Consider the following 14715-nt stretch of genomic DNA (forward strand, 5'->3'; position numbering starts at 1 on the left):
CCCTCCCGCCCGCCGCCACCAAGGTTAAGGTTAGCACAAACCGATACACATACAACGGCAGGCCCATCCCAAGGTTCGCTTTTGGTCCCAGCATCCGCAGCCCGTCCTCGAGCCTTCAGCCTCTGCCCTGCCCTGCCCCGCCTCATTCCTCTCCTTACACTTCCCAGTCAACAAGGTTCTCAACGCTACGATTCGCGATCTCCGAGCGTGCTGAGCTTTTAGACGATAACCGAGCAATAAAACACCATTGTCTCCCATTCTATCAAACTTCGCGCCTTCACTACTGCAACCCTTTTGGCGCCGATTACCACCTACGACAGGCATCATGGCTAAACCAAGGCTCATCATCCTCATCCGGCACGCCCAATCCGAGGGCAACAGTACGTCCCTCTGTTCCGCATCCGCTCCTCTGGTTAACCTCATCCTTCAGAGAACCGCGAAATCCACCAAACGATCCCTGACCACCGAGTAAAGCTCACACAAGACGGCTGGCAACAAGCCTACGACGCCGGGCGCCGCCTGCGCAAGCTGCTGCGCGCCGACGACACCCTTCATTTCTTTACCTCCCCCTACCGCCGCACCCGCGAGACAACCGAGGGCATTCTGTCGACGCTGACGTCCGACGAGGAGGACCCCTCGCCCTTCAAGCGTTCCAACATCAAGGTCTACGAGGAGCCCCGTCTGCGTGAGCAGGACTTTGGCAACTTCCAGCCATGCTCCGCCGAGATGGAGCGTATGTGGCAGGAGCGCGCCGACTACGGCCACTTCTTCTACCGCATCCCTAACGGCGAGAGCGCCGCAGACGCCTATGACAGAGTTAGCGGCTTCAACGAGAGTCTGTGGCGCCAGTTCGGCGAGAACGATTTTGCCAGCGTTTGCGTGTTGGGTAAGTTGTTCTTTCATGATGCAGTATGCGTACTAACTGTTCAGTCACCCACGGACTCATGTCCCGCGTCTTCCTGATGAAGTGGTACCACTTCACCGTCGAGTACTTCGAGGACCTGCGTAACGTCAACCACTGCGAGTTCCTTATCATGCGCAAGCAAGAAGAGAGCGGCAAGTACATACTCGAAAACAAACTCCGAACCTGGTCGGAGCTGCGTAAAGAGCGGGCCCTGCTCAAGGAGAAGGAGGACAAGGAGCGGAGCGAGGAGGAGCGGGCGACCAAGGATGCCAAGGCAGGGACCCTCCTTGAACGCAGTAAGACCTTCATCGTCACGCGGCGCTGGGGTGGTTGTCCTAACGGGTGTAACCACAAGAGCCACTACCAGAGGCGTGACGACCTGGAAGTCCTCCGCCAGACGGACGAGATCACCTCCAACGGGACGGTAGGCAACGGCTACTCCCGACGGCAATCGCCCGCGCCCCGGAGACAGGTCAAGCGGTGCGAACAGGGCTATACCTCGGACGAAGGGACCGACGGAGACGGCCGGCCGCCGCAGATTGACGTTACCCGCGCCCGCCAGGAGGTCGTCTCGTCGCCTGACGGCACGCCGTCCTTTATCTCCGCCGAGGACCGTCTACGGAGTATGATCTCGCCGCATCTGCATGTCGGCCGCGACTTTGGCGGCACATACTCGGGACGTACGTCGATCGCCGGCAGTGACACAGACTCGTCAGAGGAGGAGGGTCATCGGCCTCCGATCACCACCATCACCAAGATCAGAGTCAGCCCTGACGGGGAGGTCGCCGAGCAGACGAATTGTAGCATCAACAAAACACCCAGTCCCGTCACCGGGATCGCGACACCGACTACTGAGGACGAGCAGCCCGACCCGAACGACCATAAGGGGATGCGAAGGGGCGCGCGCGCCAACCGTCTCGGTGACACCCACAGCAGTGATCTGGGCTCTGAGGCAGACGAAGACGACCTTGCCCGGGCCGAGAAAGAGGACAGGAGTATTCAGGGGAGTGTTTACTGATGGGCTATCGGCGTCTGATGGCCATACAATGGGTTAGTGGGTTTCATTGGGCGCATCCGGATTTGGGGGCCTGCATGGGATATGCGGTCTGCTCGAGAATGGGGTGCATGCATGGGACTTGACGCAATAGACCGCCACGGGCTAACATCATTGACGGCGCCTTGTTTTTTCTGGTCTGTTTGGATTACGATATGAGGAGGATATACCTAGATTGCACGGCGCGAATAGACGAAAAGGGCAGATATGTAAATGCCAAGAATGGAACACGCTTTATTACCACAGATGTTGCTGGGCTGTGCGGTTTGCGACCCGGGCGGTGCTTCCTGGTGTCGTCTCCGAGGCTCACTGGCTCGATATCTCATGAGTGTCTCCTGATGCCTTCATCACAGCTGTGGCCGATGTTCACTGGCAACGAGCCCCTTCTGCCAGGTCAAACCCGTTGACGCCCTCGCCGCGAGTGCCAGTGGCACTTGCCTGATCAAACCCGCGGCCGGCTAGGTCATAAGCTATTGCCGAGGGTCACCGGCTCGTCTCCCCTAGGTTGTCCTCGTTCCTGTTGCTCTCTCCTGTTGCTCTCATCCGCGGCAAGTGTTTTCACATTTACACGTAAGCGGGACGGCCCAGATACCGCAGGGCAACGAGGTGTTTCCGAATCCTGGTGGCTCTGGTGGCGGCATGGCTTCGAAAAGACCACGACTGGTGTGGCGAAGAGCGCGTCGCTTGGGGAGGCCTTGATTCCTCAAAACCGGCCCATTTGTGGACGTGGCGTGACCTGCATCAAACAAGACACCGACTGACCTCGGATTACGAGGAAGCAGCCACATCACAGGAAAAGACAAAGAGCAGTTCTGTAAACGAATAAATTGCTTTCAGCACGCAAAGTACATAGTAAATGTGTCTCCTAGGCGGCGCCGTCATCTACCCGCCCAGGCTTCTTCTGTGTGGTATATCTAGGATGCTTTGCCTTTCCGCCCCGACTGTTGTAACTCGCACAGTCCCTCCGCCACGGGAGGGCGTGTGTGGTATTACTCATAGGTTAATTTTACAATTGTACAAGGAAGGCAAATGCTCCCACCGTTCTGTCACCCTGTCCAAACCCATCTTTTGAATCTCTTTCCATCGCCCGCTTGTCATGTCTGTGTAGTGATGTTTGTCATTTACTCGCCCTTCAGCTTGTCCTGCTTGACAGAGAAGGCCATCTCCAGGAACTCCTGCTCCTCCTTGTTGTGCAGGCCCTTGTTACCAGCAGCGACGGACGCGCTGGGGCCACGGCCAGCATACATAACATGCTTGCGGTCGTGGTGCTCAGTGTTGTTGAGCAGGGTCTCGAGGCGAGGCTGCGTGAAGCTCCAGGCACCGGCGTTCAGAGGTTCCTCCTGGCACCACACAATCGTCTTGGCGTTAGGGTACTGGTCAAGGTTCTCCTTCAATTGTTGCCAAGGGAAGGGGTTGAGCTGCTCCAGGCGAGTAAAAGCCACGTTGTCAATCTTGTTATCAGCGCGGTACTTGGACAAAGTAGCCCAGACCTGACCAGAGCAGAGGATGACACGGTCAATCTCCTCCTTGGGCTTGATGGCACCAGTCTCGTGCTCAGGGTCGGGGATGATCCAGCGGAAGTGGGAGTCATCGGTGAACTCCTCAATGTTGGAGCGAGCCAGAGGGTGGCGGAGCAAAGCCTTGGAGAAGAAGATGATGAGAGCTAGGAAATGTTAGCGACAAGAGGTAAGAATGATGGGCTGCTGAAGGGGAACTTACGCTTGCGGAATTGACGGTGCATCTGTCTACGGAGAACGTGGAACAGGTTGGAGGGGCTCGTCATGTAGACAACCTGCATATTGCAGTCCTGGTGCTGGCGTTCCAGCTTCTCAGGAGAGGGGAAGACACGGGGGTCCTCGTTGCTCAGCTGCAGCCATCGCTCCAGACGACCGGAAGAGTGCTCGGGACCCTGGCCGTCGTAACCGTGGGGGAGAGACACAACAAGACCCGTTCTCTGCATCCACTTGGCCTCGCCAGAGGCGATGAACTGATCAATGATGCACTGCGCGTTGTTGGCGAAGTCGCCAAACTGAGCCTCCCACATGACCAGGGCATTAGGGGAAGACAGAGAGTAGCCGTACTCGAAGCCAAGGGCGCCGAACTCACTCAGGGAAGAGTTAGAGATGACAAACTTGCCCTGGTCCTTGCTGACGTGCTGGAGAGGAGTGTGGGTGTCCTCGGTCTCCTGGTCGTGGAAGACAGCGTGGCGCTGGGAGAAGGTTCCACGCTCGACATCCTGACCAGAAACACGGACGTGGTGACCCTCAGTGACGAGGGAACCGAACGCCAGGGCCTCGGCAGTGGGAAAGTCAATGTTCTTACCCTCGACGACAGACTTGGTGCGGTTGGATAAGATACGCTTCAGGTTGCGGTGAGCGTGGAAGCCCTCAGGGGTGCTGCCAATGACTTCTCCGAGGTGGTTCAAGGTCTTCCTGTCAACGCTGGTCTCGTGGTGAGGGAGGACCTCGGTGGCAAGCTCCTTAGGAGACTTGAAGCCGTTCCAAGCGGACGTGGTCCATTCCTTGGAGGTGGGCTGGTAGTCCTTGGACTTGGAGAAGCTCTCCTCTAACATTCCCCAGACCCACTGCTTGTGCTCTTCAATGTCCTCCTTGGTGAAGCTGCCGTCCTCAAGAAGCTTGTTGACGTAGATAGAAATCTGAGGCTCGTGGTCCTGGATGCGCTTGTACATAAGGGGTTGGGTGAAAGAGGGCTGGTCCGTCTCGTTGTGGCCGTGCTTACGGTAGCAGACCAGGTCGATGATGACGTCCTGCTGGAACTCGGCGCGCCAGTCAGCAGCCATTTGGCACACGAAGTTCACAGCCTCGACATCATCGGCGTTGACGTGGAAGACGGGAGCGTCGATGGCCTTGGCGATGTCGGTACAGTAGGCAGTGGAGCGAGCGAAACGAGGGTCGGTGGTGAAACCAATCTGGTTGTTAACAACCAGGTGAATAGTACCACCAGTGGAGAAGGCAGGCAGAGAGTGGAATCCGAGACATTCGTAGACAACACCCTGTGCGGCGAAGGCAGCGTCACCGTGGAGCAAGACGCCCATGGCGGTGCGGTGGGTCTTCTCATCGTTGTTGTAGTGCTGGATGGCGCGGGTCTTGCCGAGGACGACAGGGTCTTCGGCCTCCAAGTGAGATGGGTTGGCAACGAGAGAGAGCTGAACGCGCTTGCCAGAGGGTGTAGGGCGCTCAAAGTTCATACCAAGATGGTACTTGACGTCACCAGAGCCTTCATCCTCGGCACCGGCGGTTCCGGCAAACTCGCTGAAGATAGACTCATTGGGCTTTCTGACGACGTTGCTGAGAACATTGAGACGACCGCGGTGAGGCATGCCGATGACGATATCCTTCACACCGTAATCAACACTGCGGTCGATCAAAGCCTTCATACCAGGGACGAGGGTCTCGCAACCCTCAAGACCGAAACGCTTGTCGTTGGGGTATTTCGTGGCAAGGAAGGATTCGAAGCTGGAACTCCAGATGAGACGGTCGAGGATGCGGCGCTTCTCGTCGATCGAGTACTTGAATGGTTGGGGAACCTCAATGCGCTCCCGCAGCCAGTCGCACTTCTCCCTATCGGGGATGTGGATGAACTCGATGCCGTAGGCACCACAGTAGATCTTTTCGCAGGCGTCAATGATCTCGCGGAGAGTCATCTTCTCGCGGCCGTCCTTCTTGAAGCGCGGGAGAATGCCGGGGCCAAGCTCGTACTCGGCGTCAAGGTCCTTCTCGGAGAATTGGTAGTGCTCGAGGCTGAGCTCCTTGGGCTTGATGTTTCCGAAGCCAGCGGACTCGTTCCGGATGCCCAGGGGATCGATGTTGGCCTTGTGGTGACCACGAGCCTGGTAGGCGCGTACAAGGAGCTGAACCTTCAAGTGGTTGGTGATCTCAGAGCCCTGGCCGAGGCCAGCGGCAATGCCTGGGACGCCACCAGTGGCACCAGGGACCAGAGAGGGAGGAGGAGTGAAGGCTTGTGAGATGGGCATGTCGCCGTTCTCCATGTTCTTGAAGTAGACCTGCCATGAGACGTGGACGCTCTTGGGGTCCTGCTTCCATTGCATGTACATCTCATCGATGTAGTTGGCAGTGTTACCCGACAGGAAGTTGTCGTTGGGGTTAGGGGCTGAGTCGGTCGCGCTCGCATAGTGACGTTGGCTGGTCAGAGCCAAGGGGCGACGGGTAGCGGCGAGTTTCCTCGACGAGGTTCGCGACGCGATGGTCGAGAAGCATGATTGCGAGGTTGTAGGTTTCGAGGCATGGAGCACCCGGGTGCCAGCTCTACACACGGAGCTTCGCAACATGGTGGCGGATAGGGGGGATGAGGAAGAAGTTCGTGAACAGAATGAACATGGAAAAGGAAGAATACACAAAAGGACGGAACTTTGTCGGTCCTCGGGAGAAGGAGGTCGGGTTTGTACGGGCCTGCGGCAAATCTGGCAGACTGGCCTGGGGACGGGTGGAGAAAAATGTAGCTGTCGTATCCTGGTCAGGCGCAGTGATTGGCTCACGTGACTTGAAAAGAGTGTAGTATATCTCGCACTTGATTCGGCCGCGGGAGCTGTCAGCTGGATTAAATGGAGCTACCTGACACTGGGAGAAGTCCCAAGACACTGATGTTTGCGTCCTGTTTAAGGCAGGGGTCAGCCGTCACAGGAGCTGGTAGGAGCCTGGGATTTTATTTTTGTCTTGTCGCAGCCGGCGTCCAAGTGCTGTATCATCCTTCCCCAGTTGAAGCCATCGCCGGCGAAGCGATAGGTGAATTGCAATAGAGGAGTCAGTGCAAGCTTGCCCCCTTATGTTGAATACGAGACGAAGCTCCAACCCAAAGTCAATTTTTTGTTTACATCACTGGGCATCGCGGTGCTTCCGGCCCCACACCCTTTCTGGTTCCTGCCGAGTTTACGGATAGTAGCGGACGGATTCCATGCGCGATGACCAAGGATGTATGTCAGGACCCAGGGAAAGAAAGCGTGAAGCGAAATGCTGGCACCAAGAGACATGTATGAACTTGTGACAACTCCTGAAATTCCGAACCGATAGGTGGCATGGCACACCGCCTCTGGCGATTTTTTGTTTTTGTTTCTTCTTGTCGTTTGTGGGAAATGTTTTCGGGATTTCTTGTTGGAAGAGAGCATCGTGCTGCGTCAAGTCGAACTGAGGAGAATCTCAATCCTCCGCTCAAGCTAAGCTGCTGGAAATCGCTTGGTCAGAGACTAAAGTCGCCACGACAGTAACGGCAGACAAGTAGAACCTGCCGACGCACAACCGATCGATTGGCACCAACTTTGTGTGATTTGGTGTATTACGAACCGAGTCCGCTGCATAAAGCGAGGTACGGCAAAGGCCAAAATGCGAGTCATCGGGATTTCCGAGATTTGCAACTTCTCTCTACCTACTTACCTTACGCCAGCTTCTCGAGCCATCCCCGCGCCCATGCTTCATGTGGCTGATGATCTGTCGGAAACTACATTAACCGATGCCGGATGGCTGAGGAACGGGTCAATTTCGGTTGAATACGAACAGGCCCAGTCCGCTAGGGGCATGGGGGGCGAGACCGCCAGAGGCCGCCCGCTACAGACAGCCCATGCAGCAACGATACAAGGAGGCCAAAGTCGGCCATCGCACCTCACCTACCTGGCGGTGCTGGCTAGATGACTGGCAACTTCAGCAACTCTGTTGGGGCTGTGCTACGCTTTCGCAATTGTAAAAGCAGGCAGTGAAACAAGCGCTTCGCACACAACATCTGTCATTTGACTCTGTCTTCCTCAACCGAGGTCAATCGTGTGCGAGGCACAACAAGGGGAACAGGAGGCGCATTTAGTCGCATTGCATCCCATCTTCACATATAGCTAGACCGTCCCAGCCAAACCTGACTCCACCGGCGCCCAACTCTAACCCACCCATCTCTACCTAAGGCAAGGCAAGAAACAATACCTACCTGTTCATATCGACTCAGCTGCTCTGGCGGCGCCCTCTTGTTACCCAACTGTGACCAAGTACTGCCGGGCTGCCGGGGAATGAAAGCCTTCTAGAGGCACTCGGACTCGCTGGATTGGGCAGATCCAGTCAACAAGCCAGTCGACGCTTCTATACTAATCTGGTTTACTTGGGCAATTTCTCATGTGTCCATGCCCTGACTCCCGATATCTCAGCCACTTCATACTCATATCCTGATTTCTCAATACCAATATCAGGTGGCCAAGCATTCAGCCTTCTCAACGTCGGTCAAGGGTTTGCCCATTTCAAGATCAACACGCGTCTGTCTGTGCCTGTATCAGTCTTGATTGTGGCTGCACGTTGTCCGGGCCTTTTCTGAATAAGGACAGACTGAGCGCAGCACTGGACCCTTCTGCAACCTTATAATACCCTAGACTCCTGGACCTTACCTTTGACCTGGAGCCACCCACCCTGTACCGATACAGCAGCCCCGATACGTCCACCACCAATCCGTAAGGTGCGGTATCCATACATACATCCGCATCCTCCCCCGCCGATTCTAGCCACCGACACTACCACACGTTCGACTCTTGTTGATTCTCCCACACCGCATCCTCATCCTCAGCGCGTGCTGGCGTTCCTATTCCACCTCCTAGCAACTTGACGACTCCCATATTCTCTCTAATGGCAGGGCCGACCTCACCGGGCACCGAGGGCCCCACGTTCGCCCCGCCTCATCTACCTGCTGGCTGGATTGCCCAGTGGGATGGTTCGAGCAAGAAGTACTACTTCGTGCAGCTTTCCACCGGCGTATCGCAATGGGAGACACCGACCGATGCCGCGCCCACGGGCGCGACGCCTGCTCAGCCCTCCGATCATCCTTACGGCGTTCCGCAGCCTGAGGTCATCACTCATCCCGACGGCAGCCAGACGGTGCGCCATGCCGACGGCACCCTCGAACCCGTCAACCCCTCTTTGCCTCCCGACACTACGAGCACGAGGGGTATCGATGGCCCGACGGGAGACCGCGGACTTGGAGTATGTTGCCCTCGATCCTCTACCTCTCTGGCCACGCGTAGCTTGGCAATTTGTGCCGTCCTTGTCGCATTTGAGTTCTACTAATGTTCCGTTGCTGACTCGACGATCTTTTTGCAGAGCATGGCTATGAACGCGCTTCTCGGAGGCAAGAACTCGAACCACGGCTCCTCTTCAGGTAATAACAGCAGCTCGAGCCCTCTCGGCGGCCTCGCCAGTCAGTTGATGAGCGGCATCGGCGGACACGGTAACGGCCAAGGAGGTGGTAGCGGCGGAGGCAAGAGTTCTTTGGGCAAGATTGGCAGCTCTTTGGCTTCAAGCTTGCTTTCGAGTGGAAACAAACCGCAACAGGGGCAACAGCAAAACTACCATGGCAACCAGTCCTCAGGCCACCAGCAGCAACATGGGGGTATTGCCGGATCTCTTATGGGAGGTGTGGCCAACATGTTCGGTGGCGGCAAGCCAAGTCACGGTGTATGTCGGAGCGAATGGCTTTATTCAGGGCGCATTACTGACATCAACTTTCAGGGCAATGACTTCGGGTACTCCAACAATGCCTCTGGCGGCGGTGGCGGCGGCTACACCGGCCAGGCTCCTCCCACCTCGTACCAGCCTCCTGGTTCGTCTTCGCACAACCAGCACTCGTCTACGCCAGCAGGTGGCTCCTACCACTCGCCAGCGCCGAACCAGGGCCAGAACCACGGGCAACAGTCATATCCTCCGCCGCCTAACCAGTACCCCCCTCCGCCAAACCAGGGCCAACCTCATCACAACCCTTCGTACGGCGCGCCGCCCCAACAATCTCACACTCAATCATACCCGCCTCCGCCCGCCAGTGGACCTCCTTCGTACGGCCAGCAGCCCAGTTATGGTGCCCCGCCAAACCAGCAGCACCAACAACAACAGCCACAGTACGGAGGATATAACCCTGCAACATACGGCGGCGGTGCTCCCCAAGGCCCTCAGACCGGAGGCTACCCGGGCCAAGCATCATACGGCGGCAACCCGTCTCAGCAGACGCCTAGTTACGGTAACCACTACTGAGCGTTGCGGAGACTAGTATTGTCGAACAGTACTGCAGAGCCAAGTACGGCGTGACACGGTTTTCGTCGTCTTTCCCGTATCTGAGGTCTGGCAGTTGGATGTTTGGACCCGCTAATTGGACATGCTCAAGGAAAACGCAGAGCATGTCTGTTGGGATGGTGCTCAGATTGTATATCCCCCTTTCGTATCCTTGGCTGCTTCCAGGGATGCGCGACGAGTGTTGGATGTCTTTTTAGTGCAAGAAAGCATGGAATCGTTTGTACGCAGTGGAATTCCTGTCGTTAGAAGTCCTTTCGTTTCAAGCAAGACATGAATGCATGGAGAAGGCGACGCGATACGGTAATTTCGTACTCATAGCCTCTTCTTCTTTTCCGCGGACTTGCCTTCAGCGGCGACTACAGGTTGAATCCAAACAAGAATGCGTCTAGATAGAAACCAAGCCAAGATCGCCACGACGACGACATAACCCACAGTGGGCAGTAATGAACGTGGCAAAGCATTGAGCAAGAATGGATCGAGGATCAGGTCAACGCTAACGGGCTCGACTTGGGCCATGAGAGTGGTATTGTCCGTGAAGTAGTCTGCTGCCGCCAGAACCCGGAGAAAGAGCAGCGAAGTTTCATGTTCGTGTTTCTTTCGTTGCGAGGTCGTGTCTCCGACGTCTGGGCTGTCTTTTTCAGGCTGGCGTGAGAATGCGTAGGTTGCCAATGACGAAATGAGCTCGGGTGTGTCCCACACGGTGGGTAGTTCAAATACATCGAGCGTGAAAGCAGTGGGTTGCTGTATATAATAAGCAAATAACGCCAGACAACGACGTGCGATTACTGTCTTACTGTGGCCGCCCAGCACACTCTCAGCTCATAACGCTGGCCATGGGTAAGCCTGTCGAGCAGTAACCAAGTCGTCGTTCCCGAGGGTGTGTCCCCGGTTGGGAACGAAGCCTTCAGGTCGAGTCGCTTGGTCCAGTCATCGGGTGTCAGGACATCCAGCCGAAGGTCTTCAAGGGTCGGCGGCATGGTCGGAACGTTCACTGTCTCCGGACCGACGAAGATGACCTTTTCGGTGTTGGCGCAGGCGATATCAAGGCAGAAGGCCAGAGCCAGGCCGGCGGCGAAGACAGATCGCATGTCGAAAGTTTTCTCCTAAGACTCGGAAAGAATACGTCTGCCTAGATTAGCGTCGTGATGAGGGAACGGTAATTGTCATTGGTGTTGATGGTGATCAGCAACGAAGTTTGGTCAAGCTGTCTGATGATGCGGTGGGTAAAGCCAGGGAGGGAGTACTTGGCAACGCACTTCTTCGCGGAGGTGACGGCTCGGAAAACGGGAGTACATGTGGGTAAGGCGAGACAGGGGTTCGAGCGGACTGGCTGGCATTGGGTGTCCTGTTCTGCGCTTCGAAGCTGCCTGGTGTTCGTTCACATCATTCATTTCTACTTTTCTCCTGAAGGCGCTTTCAGGTCACGGCCTGCCTCTTGGTGTCTTGGGCATTAGGCTGCCATGAAACAAGAAACAAAACAAAAACATCTTAGGCTACACGGCAGGCTTTGTGTTCCCGCCGCCACGGTTCGGCGATGGGTCCGTTTCCACTGCCCGGTTGAGGATTCCTGAATCCTGGAGCCTTGAGACTCAGCGGAACCCCCTTTTTGCCTTTTGGGGCTGTTACCTACCTTGGGTCTGGTGTGAGGAAGCACGGTCTCGGCTGAGATTGGCAACCTATTGGATGAGATTTGACTGATGTTTGAGGAGACCGCCAAAGCTGGTGTACAGTCTGATGTGCAACGATATTTCAGATCAGATTGGCCGGTCTGTGCCCCTTGCCCAATAAAGCTTTATCTCGCTCACCGGATAAGAAGTTGCTCTTCTTCAAGCCGGGTGGATGCTGTCTCTAATCCCCTCTGCACTTGCTACTTAGTTCCTGTTTTGGCTCGGGTACTCATACATGGCGCAAAACGGCCCTGCTGGAACCCATTGTCCCTGTCATTCATGGGAGACGCAGCACGAAGAAGGGTTGGGTCATCCGGCTTGAAGGTATCGTCCCGACGCTTCCTCAGTCCTGGCCCTCCATGTGCTTATTTTTTTCACTTGTTTCTTCGCCTCATGCACTGCAAGCTGTCACTGCCTAGCATGTTCGGGGCCAGCGAAGTGCGGTGTACCTTGCCCGCCAATGGCAGACGAGCCCGCAGAGCGCCTTCACAGTGCTGGAGGTTCCTAGCGCAAAAAGGGCCCTGTACCTGCCGAGTCTCCACTGGGGAGCCAATAAGACACCCCCAGTGCCTCCCGACATGCGCTCCTGCCATTCGCCGGTCTCGCTATTGACAACAGACGTGGGCAGACGCGCTTACCAATTCGGGGCCGCTCATATCAACAAAACTTCGCTGCACGGCCCCTGGCGCATCAAATTTCGTACCCCACCCTGGCCTCCTCACCTCTGAGCCCAGTGTCCTTCTTGGCCTTTTGACCACCTGAGGAACCTGGTCCACGTCCCATGTCCCACGGTCCCGTCCTGAGGTCTCCAGTCCTCGAAGCACCAACCAGCACTAAGCACCACCATCAGAAAAGACACAAGCACGAGCCGCCCAGCACCTATTATTCTTTCCCTGCACTTTGCCAGGCCTAACCTAACCTTTTCAACCTCCTGTCCGACATCCTCTCGTGATAGCTGCGAAATCAACTCTTTTGCTTGCTTTCCTCCTCGAGTCCTGCTTCTCTGCTCCCACCCCCTCTTCCAGTCGCTAGCCCTTTTCTCACTTGTCTCCCAACCGCCATCATGCGTGAGGTCATCAGCATCAACGGTAAGCAAATCCTCATTTGTTTTGATTCCCTGACCCCACGCGTACTGCTTCGCTTCACCGCATCGTGACCACACCCGATGCGTACGGCTGCTGCCGTCACCTACCACGACGACATGCCTGCCTATCATCTCCGAATGCTTTACTGACTTCGTTATCTAGTCGGTCAGGCTGGTTGCCAGATCGCCAACTCCTGCTGGGAGGTATGTTTACCTCTGTGTTTACCCGATGCCACACCGTCGTCGAGTCGAGTCGAGTCGAGTCAAAAAGCTGCTTGCCCTGGCGACACTCAACAACACCAGCCAGGCATCGCTTGCTGCCGGGTTTGATGGCTAACCTATCTTCGTCTGTAGCTTTACTGTCTCGAGCACGGTATCCAGGTAAGCTATCAGCCTACTTCATTGTCCGCATACCCATGGTTCTAACGCGCATCTCTCCGCTAGCCCGATGGATACTTGACCGAGGAGCGTAAGGCGGCCGATCCCGACCATGGCTTCAGCACTTTCTTCTCCGAGACTGGTATGCTTTGGCCCGACGAGCCCTGAAGCATGGGCTGTTTGCTGATACAATCCGCTTTCTAGGCCAGGGCAAGTACGTCCCCCGTGCCATCTACTGCGATCTGGAGCCCAACGTTGTCGATGAGGTCCGCACCGGCCCCTACCGTGGTCTCTTCCACCCCGAGCACATGATTACTGGCAAGGAGGATGCCTCCAACAACTATGCTCGTGGCCACTACACCGTCGGCAAGGAGCTCATCGACCAGGTTCTCGACAAGGTCCGCCGCGTCGCCGACAATTGTGTCGGTCTTCAGGGCTTCCTTGTCTTCCACTCCTTCGGTGGTGGTACCGGCTCTGGTTTCGGCGCTCTTCTCATGGAGCGCCTGTCCGTCGACTACGGCAAGAAGAGCAAGCTCGAGTTCTGCGTCTACCCCGCCCCTCAGACCGCCACCTCCGTCGTCGAGCCTTACAACTCCATCCTTACCACCCATACCACCCTGGAGCATTCTGACTGCTCCTTCATGGTCGACAACGAGGCCATCTACGACATTTGCCGTCGCAACCTGGGTCTCGAGCGCCCCAACTACGAGAACCTGAACCGCCTGATTGCTCAGGGTAAGATTCAGCCTCCAAATTTCTACCCTCGATCATGAGTTAACGAGTGAACACAGTCGTTTCCTCTATCACCGCCTCCCTTCGCTTCGACGGTTCCCTCAATGTCGATTTGAACGAGTTCCAGACCAACCTGGTCCCCTACCCCCGTATCCACTTCCCTCTCGTCGCCTACGCGCCCATGATCTCTGCCGCGAAGGCCGCCCACGAGGCCAACTCCGTTCAGGAGATGACTATGTCCTGCTTCGAGCCCAACAACCAGATGGTCAAGTGCGACCCCCGCCACGGCAAGTACATGGCCACCTGCTTGCTGTACCGCGGTGATGTCGTTCCCAACGATGCCCACGCCGCTGTTGCGACTCTCAAGACCAAGCGCACCATCCAGTTCGTCGACTGGTGCCCGACTGGCTTCAAGCTCGGTATCTGCTACCAGGCTCCCCAGATGGTGCCTAACGGTGACCTCGCCAAGGTCAGCCGTGCTGTGTAAGTTCTGCCCGTGCCATCTGATTGTCTTGAATATTTGTCACTAACAAGTATCATAGGTGCATGCTCTCCAACACCACTGCCATCGCCGAGGCCTGGTCCGCTCTGTCGACCAAGTTCGACCTCATGTACTCCAAGCGTGCCTTCGTCCACTGGTACGTCGGTGAGGGTATGGAGGAGGGTGAATTCTCCGAGGCTCGCGAGGATCTTGCTGCTCTGGAGCGCGATTACGAGGAGGTTGCTGCCGACTCGCTCGAGGGTGAGGAAGGTCTTGAGGCTGAGTACTAAGATGTGTATATCCTGGCGATTGGATGCGGATTAAGTTGCGAAGCAACACCCCGATTCTTCTT

General features: G+C 56.3%; 5 protein-coding genes across 5 annotated transcripts; 3 read left to right on the forward strand and 2 right to left on the reverse strand.

The window, feature by feature from the left end:
- Positions 1-325: 325 nt before the first annotated feature.
- On the forward strand, positions 326-1922 carry ColSpa_10067 (broad-range acid phosphatase DET1; the record flags this gene model as incomplete). Its single annotated transcript, XM_049276279.1, has 3 exons — positions 326-380; positions 431-886; positions 931-1922. The coding sequence occupies 3 exons, from the start codon at positions 326-328 to the stop codon at positions 1920-1922; spliced, it is 1503 nt and encodes a 500-aa protein (XP_049132236.1).
- A 1157-nt stretch (positions 1923-3079) lies between these two features.
- ColSpa_10068 (2-oxoglutarate dehydrogenase, mitochondrial) lies at positions 3080-6267 on the reverse strand (the record flags this gene model as incomplete). Its single annotated transcript, XM_049276280.1, has 2 exons — positions 3080-3621; positions 3678-6267. The coding sequence occupies 2 exons, from the start codon at positions 6265-6267 to the stop codon at positions 3080-3082; spliced, it is 3132 nt and encodes a 1043-aa protein (XP_049132237.1).
- Positions 6268-8587: 2320 nt separating this feature from the next.
- On the forward strand, positions 8588-9982 carry ColSpa_10069 (uncharacterized protein; the record flags this gene model as incomplete). Its single annotated transcript, XM_049276281.1, has 2 exons — positions 8588-8941; positions 9059-9982. 2 exons carry the CDS (start codon positions 8588-8590, stop codon positions 9980-9982), a joined length of 1278 nt encoding a protein of 425 aa, XP_049132238.1.
- Positions 9983-10333: 351 nt separating this feature from the next.
- ColSpa_10070 (uncharacterized protein) lies at positions 10334-11109 on the reverse strand (the record flags this gene model as incomplete). Its single annotated transcript, XM_049276282.1, has 2 exons — positions 10334-10762; positions 10816-11109. 2 exons carry the CDS (start codon positions 11107-11109, stop codon positions 10334-10336), a joined length of 723 nt encoding a protein of 240 aa, XP_049132239.1.
- A 1642-nt stretch (positions 11110-12751) lies between these two features.
- Positions 12752-14369, forward strand: ColSpa_10071 (tubulin gamma chain; the record flags this gene model as incomplete). The annotated part of the gene is made up of 6 exons (XM_049276283.1): positions 12752-12776; positions 12936-12976; positions 13127-13153; positions 13217-13292; positions 13313-13416; positions 14010-14369. 6 exons carry the CDS (start codon positions 12752-12754, stop codon positions 14367-14369), a joined length of 633 nt encoding a protein of 210 aa, XP_049132240.1.
- Between the last annotated feature and the right edge of the window lie 346 nt (positions 14370-14715).

This window comes from Colletotrichum spaethianum (assembly GCF_022836535.1).
Source record: "Colletotrichum spaethianum MAFF 239500 DNA, contig33, whole genome shotgun sequence".
NCBI classification, from domain to species: Eukaryota; Fungi; Ascomycota; class Sordariomycetes; order Glomerellales; family Glomerellaceae; genus Colletotrichum; species Colletotrichum spaethianum.